Here is a 6,902-nt window from a genome sequence, read left to right as displayed (position 1 = left end):
GATTTTTGGAGGGCGTTACCAACAGAGCTCATTAACATAAACAGCTCTTCTGAACTGAAGTCAGAGCAGGCAGAACTAGAAAATGGGAAATTTTATTATCTGAGAATTATTTTGTGCGTTAAATTGAATGAACATGGTCTGGATAGCCCACAGACATACCATGAAAATTTCTAGGACCCATAATTGGTCTCCTTTAATTTAATTTTAAAATACTATGGCTGATGTTTTTAGTATTGTGTAGCACTTTGGTTTAATCTATTTGTTTTAAATGTACTTAAAAATGTTTGTCTTTAAACGCTCCAAATGTTGGACCCAGAATTATCCTTTTTCTTTATTCTGCATACACTTTGTGGTGAATATGTTCTGTTTTGTGTCCTTGCTCAGAGTGCCACCCGTCCTGCCTTCACTGCACCGGACCATCTGCAGAAAACTGCACCTCGTGTTCCTCCCCGTCCAGCCTGCACGAGGGCCGCTGTGTCCCCACCTGTCCACAAGGTCTCTTCACCCGAGACAACCAGTGTCAAGGTGAGAATCAGTAAAAAAAAAAAAGAAAAGAAAAGATTTAAAGGACCTGCAAAATATATTTCTTCAAATGAGAATTATACCCATTTTTTATACCCACATTGACTCTTATGAGCCGTTCCAAACCTCAGAAAATTAAACTAAGTGGTGTGTTAGTATAATAGCATGTTAACGGCTTAAAAGGAGCTTATCTGTGTGTTTACTCTCCAGGTTAATGAAAATCCATTTGCTCAAATCTTCCATTCATTGCCTTGGCTCGGTTCACACACCTCATCTGAGGCAACGTGACTCTTTCTCTTTCAAAATCACCATTTAATTTAAAATTTTAATCTTTAGTATTAGCTTATCTTGAGAAAGACAAAAACATCAAATAAAAACAGGGAGAATGCTTTTTTATTATAAAACTTGGCTTGAGAAATGGAAACGGCAGATGAGGAAAGATCGAGGCAGTTAAGAAGAAGAACATGTTTCGTCCCGGGACTCCAGAATAAATGAGCTGCGGTTGTTTCATTTGTCTCCTTCAGTGTTGAACTCAGTGAACTTTACTTTGAAGTTCAGCTGGTTTGTTTTAAATGGATCCACGATTAGTAGTAACATTAGACTTTATTTAATAAATGTTTATTTTAACTGTAAAATAAAGACTGTAAAAATACTGTAGGATGTTTAGTTTTTATCATTTTTAAACTGAAAATATGGAAGGAGGACCTCAGTTTAGTTTGTTAGTTTGTCGTGCTAGCGCCAAGCTAATACACATACGGCAATATAACGTCAGCGCTAAAGCTAAAGCTAACAGGCTAAACTGAGGTTCTTCTTCCATGAAGCAGCCAGGGGATTCTGATGTTGTCAGTCCATGAAATGGATGTTATTAGGTGTTATCAGTCCCATACACTGGCTTCAGAGGGTCCCTACTGTGCCTTCTAGGCTTCAGACTGTCCCGTCAGTGCCCCCTAGTGGGTTAATATATCAACGACAATGAATGTGTCAATAACCAAAAGATATTGTAATAAATTATTTGTGCCCGTCTCGAGCCCTGGTCTCCCGCTCTCTGGTCCGACACTCTACCCATTGCCCTATTGCAAAGCCACAATATATAACCGTTGGAGGGCGGGGTCTTTGGAGCTAACCATGTCATTTGCTCTAAAGTTAACCTTAGTGGCTTTAAGCCTCATATTAACCAGTTTTTTATGCCTCATGTTCAACAGATAGTGGCTTTATGCCTCCTACTAATCAGATGACAATTGGAAGCCATTCTATAGGACTGATAACACCTAATAACGTCCATTTCATGGATGATGACATCCGAAGCGGGTGAAGCAGCTCTGTTGTCCTCCATCCATATTTTCAGTTCCAGGCTGAGTCATTTCTACCTTCTCCTCTCTGTCAACGCTCTCTGGTTTCATTTAAAAGAGTCGATCATCAGATATTGTCCAAGATTAACCTTCAGGGTGGATATAGCTCGCTAGCAGCCTCGCCCCGATGACCTATCCACGTCATCATTTACCCAGAATGCTTTGTGTGGAAATAAAATTGCTCCGTCCGTGTTAAAATATATTTTTAAGAATTTACAAAACTAAACAGCCTACAGTATTTTTACAGTCTTTATTTTACAGTTAAATAAATGTTTATTAAATAAAGTCTAATGTTACAACTACTCGTGGTTCACTTTAAAAAATCACAAGAAATGAACCAAATATTCCATCGTCTTGTTTTCTGAACACATGTGTCCCTCCCAGGCTGCCATCCATCCTGCCAGACCTGCTCCGGTTCCTCCCAGGCCGACTGCACCTCCTGCGCCCCGCAGGCCTCCCTGCAGGACGGCGTCTGCGAGACGAGCTGCCAGGAGGGGCGTTTCCTCAGCGCCGCCTCAGGAGAGTGTCTCAGTAAGTCCAGCTGAGGCTCCTCTTCTGACCTGCAGAGACAGGAAGTCTCCAAAAACTGTTTTTAGGCTGAGATGTTTCATTCATGGGTTTTAAATCTCAAGTTTAAGAAAACATATTAATGTTTTTTATTTATTTGGGGGGTTCATATCAGTAAATCTTAGATTTGTTTATATCTTTAATCTTTAAAACCTCATCATTTTGCAGAGTTTTCCGAATTTTAAGAAAGCGTCAAGCATTTTAAAGCATCCAGCATCACATGTGGAGGTGATGATGTCGGCTCGTTTAGCACTCACAGTATAAAGGTAAAGGTGCTTTATTTGTCATCGGTGTATGTTCCACACAATGACGAAATTGTGCTCTGCATTTAACCCATCCACACCCAAGTGGAGCAGCGGGCAGCCATGTGAGGCGCCCGGGGAGCAGTTAGGGTTAGGTGTCTTGCTCAAGGACACCACGACATGTGGGTATGGCGGGGAGTCGAACCTAAGACTTTCGGGTCCCAAGCCGGCTGCTCTACCACTACACCACAGCCGCCCCCTATGTGACGACTCTCGGCTACTAATGTGCTAAATTCTAGCTCGTCATCTGCAAAATCGGCAGAGTTGATGAGTTTTATCCTCCATCTTTAACGAGATTCACTAAAAGTTTTTCAGTTGTGGAACTGAGCTGAACTCTGACTGAACCTGTTTCTGTTGCTTCAACTTTTATTGATAAAACAGGTTCTCTGCCGTCAGAAGGCATCTATATTTTAGATCCTTCTGAGCAGAAAAAAACAGGCTGGATGGAGAAAAGATCACATTTCTCAAAAAAATAAAAAATTTTCATTAAAAATCACTAGAAAAAACAACCGTAATCACTTATTCATCATCTGAATCAACAGAATCAGTAACTCTGTTGTGTACCTTAAGGCCAGAGGAAAAAAAGATCTTACCTGACACTCCCTCTGACATTCAATAACAGAGAATGCAGACAGAATAAGATATTTTCAATTAAAGATTCAGACGATGTAAAGCAGTCATGTTTTCTCCAAGCCTTCAGGTTAAACAGATGAATCTGAACATCAGGCAGGACTCCGTGCTGTTATTTCTGACCTGATATTTAGACGTGAAACAGATTTCAGTTGCTGTGTGGGAATAAAAGCAACAAATTGCTGCCTCTGGCTCCCACTCATCTTTTCACTCCCCCTTTTTTTCATTCTCCAGTCCTGTTTTTTTTTTTTTTTTTTTGGTACAAAATGATCTTGGACAAAAATGAGGAAACACTTTTCTTTCTTGAAAAGTTCAAATGAACTGCTACTCTGAAATGTTTCACCCAGAGCTCATAATCCATTGTTTAGCAAAGTACCAGGCCGAAAATAGATTTATATAGGAGGTGAAAAAGAATCATAAAAAATACACGAAACCACCAGAAAATAAACTCCTGTTTAGTTTACTGGATGGATGGATGGATGGATGGATGGATGGATGGATGGATGGATGATGGGTGGATGAAGGATGGATAAATGGATGGATGGATGGATGGATGGATGGATGGATAAATGGATGGATGGGTGGATGATGGATGGATGGATGGATGGATGGATGGATGATGGATGGATGGATGGGTGGATGGATGGATGGNTGGATGGATGATGGATGGATGGATGGGTGGATGGATGGATGGGTGGATAATGGGTGGATGGGTGGATGATGGATGGATGGATGGATGGATGGATGATGGGTGGATGGATGGATGGATGGATGATGGATGGATGGATGGATGGATGGATAGGTGGGTGGATGGGTGGATGAAGGATGGATGAGTGGATGATGGATGGATGGATGGGTGGATGATGGATGGATGGGTGGATGATGGATGGATGGATGGGTGGATGGATGGATGGATGGGTGGATGGATGGATGGATGGATGGGTGGGTGGATGGGTGGATGTATGTATGGGTGGATGAAGAATGGATAAATGGATGGATGGATGGATGGATGAAGAATGGATAAATGGATGGATGGATGGATGGATGGATGAATGGATGGATGGATGGATGGATGGATGGATGGATGGAGGATGGATGGATGGATGAATGGATGGATGGATGGATGTATGTATGGGTGGATGAAGGATGGATAAATGGATGGATGGGTGGATGATGGATGGATGGATGGATGAATGGATGGATGGATGGGTGGATGAGTGGATGAAGGATGGATAAATAGATGGATGGGTGGATGATGGATGAATGGATGAAGGATGGATCCACCCACCCATCCATCCATTTATCCATTTATCCATCCTTCATAAGAACACCTCTCAGCTACACTCCAAACTTCAGCGGTTGTGTTTGTTCAGATCCGTTAGCTCTGGCAGACATCTTGTATCAGGTTTACTTCAGTTGTTTTAAAGCTGTTCAGCGGTTTTATTAGATATTTTTTAGGAGTAAACACAAAGATTCACTATGTATAAAGTATAGTGGTTAGCATTAGCTTCTACCAATGTTGTAATCTGTTTAGCTTTAGCGGAGCTAAGATTCTTGTTTAGCAGACCTGACTTTTTGCTAGCAGTGCCCACCACTAGAGGAGCAGGACCTCCTCAGAACCTGTAACGTGTCGGACCACCCAGCTCCTCTCCTGACCCACTTCCTCTTATCTCCTGCCTGATTTCTGCACTCAGGCTTCATCAGAGCGGAGCCCTCTGAGCCAAACACCAAGTCTCAGGGAGGCGATCAGCCGAGCAGCATCTGTCTGGATTGTCGTGTTTGAAGACGTCATTAGGTTTATTGCAGGAAATGCAGGGGAGGAAAAAAAACAGCTTTAGACGTCTGATATGAATCCGTCCCACCGGAGACGAGCAGGTTCATTTATATCCCCTTCATATCGCTTTTATTTGCTTCAGAAATGGTAACTGTTCTCTAAAGAGGGACTCAAACAAGCCGGATCAATACCGTTTTAGTTTTATATTCAGTTTTAGTCTGCAGAGTCGATAATCCCTGACGCCTGACTAATCTCAGCTCCGGTGTGGAGCGACAGGATCGGCAGGAGGAACGCTGATACACGTGTTCTGACAAAGTGATGTTTTATGGAAGGAGATTGTGACACTGAGACGTTTTTTAAAATTTATTTATTTTTATTAAAGTAGGACAATTGAAGCAGAGTTCAGCAGGAAGCAGAAATATTCAGTTTTAATGAGGAATAAAACGCAGCAGCAGCAAAATAAACCAGCATCTTTTTAGAAAGACCATGTGTTTGTTAACGTGTGGGAACATCAAAAAAATAAACCAAAAAACTTGAGTTTTAAATGTAATTCAGCAGAGTTGTAAAGTAACTAAGTACAAATACTTTGTTACTGTACTTAAGTAGAAATTTTGGTTATCTGTACTTTACTTAAGTAATTATTTTTCAGCATACTTTTTACTTTTACTCATTACAATTTTACACAATTGTCTGTACTTATACTCACTACATTTTTTAAAAAGGTAAGAAGTAGAAAGTCGTTACTCCTAATTTATTCTGAGTTGTTATTAATTAAAAAATCCTAACCTGATAAATTGTGTCTCCTGGAGAGAGTGAATTTAACTGTAGTTGGATGAGAAGTATAAATATTTACATACTGTATTAGTTTGTACACAACCCATCACAGCTGCACGCTGTTAGAAAATATATTTTTTGGAGAAGTCACCTCCTAATAAATGTTATTTTGGAAAATCTAACTGCTCACTTTTACTCAGTACTTTTACTTTTAATACTTAAGTAGATTTTGTGTCAGAAATTTACTTAAGATAAGATACTTTAAGATACTTTAAGACTTTTACTCAAGTAATATTTTTAGAGAAGACTTTAACTTTTACCAAAGTATTCTTATAATAAGATACTTGTACTTTTACTCAAGTATCACTTTGAGGTACTTTATACAACACTGTAATTCAGTAGATTTTTCACCAACAAAATGACTCAGAACTGGGTTTGTTGTGGTTCAGGTGATGTTCCACCGTAAATCAACAAAAGGTAATCCTGCGATCCGTCTCTTACGGTTTTCTCACCTGCAGAGCCCCCATGCTCCTCTGGTGGTTATCAGACAATCGAGGGTCCGGTTTAAACACGACGCAGACGTCTGATAACAACACCTGGAGGAGGGGGGGTGGTCTCTGTGGGGTTTATCTGGGACCCGCCTGCGTGACGGCGCTGCTGTCTGAGAGGATGTGGGTCTGTGTTTCTAACCCTGATGTGTGAAAAAAACAAACAGATGACTCGAACACCACTTTGAGTTCTGCTGCCATCTTGTTAACGATGAACCTGCACAGGTCTGACCTCTTTCTTTGTGCGTTGTGTTGTCTTCTATCATGTGCGAACGTGAGTTGTGTTTTTACCACCTAACGTGTTGTCTGTCTTAGTTTCCTTTTATGTTAGCATCCAGTGGTGCCACTAGTCCCCTAAAGTGCAAATGTGCTCATTGTGGACCTAAATTTCTCTTTTGCGCTTTGGAGGTTTTACTAATTTCATAAAATAGAATAG

At 40.8% G+C, this 6,902-nt stretch overlaps 1 protein-coding gene across 1 annotated transcript in view; it reads left to right on the top strand.

The window, feature by feature from the left end:
• The window catches only part of fras1 (Fraser extracellular matrix complex subunit 1), a gene marked incomplete in the record, with an annotated part of 260,581 nt that overhangs the window by 152,285 nt on the left and 101,394 nt on the right, over positions 1-6,902 (top strand). Inside the window, 2 exon segments of the mRNA XM_014014601.1 lie at positions 385-525; positions 2,256-2,402. Coding sequence (XP_013870055.1) covers positions 385-525; positions 2,256-2,402 — 288 coding nt within the window.

The sequence above is a fragment of the Austrofundulus limnaeus genome, unplaced genomic scaffold (assembly GCF_001266775.1).
Source record: "Austrofundulus limnaeus strain Quisiro unplaced genomic scaffold, Austrofundulus_limnaeus-1.0 Scaffold117, whole genome shotgun sequence".
Classification (NCBI taxonomy): Eukaryota; Metazoa; Chordata; class Actinopteri; order Cyprinodontiformes; family Rivulidae; genus Austrofundulus; species Austrofundulus limnaeus.
Note: the sequence above shows the minus strand (reverse complement) of the source record. Positions and strands in the feature narration are given on the sequence as shown.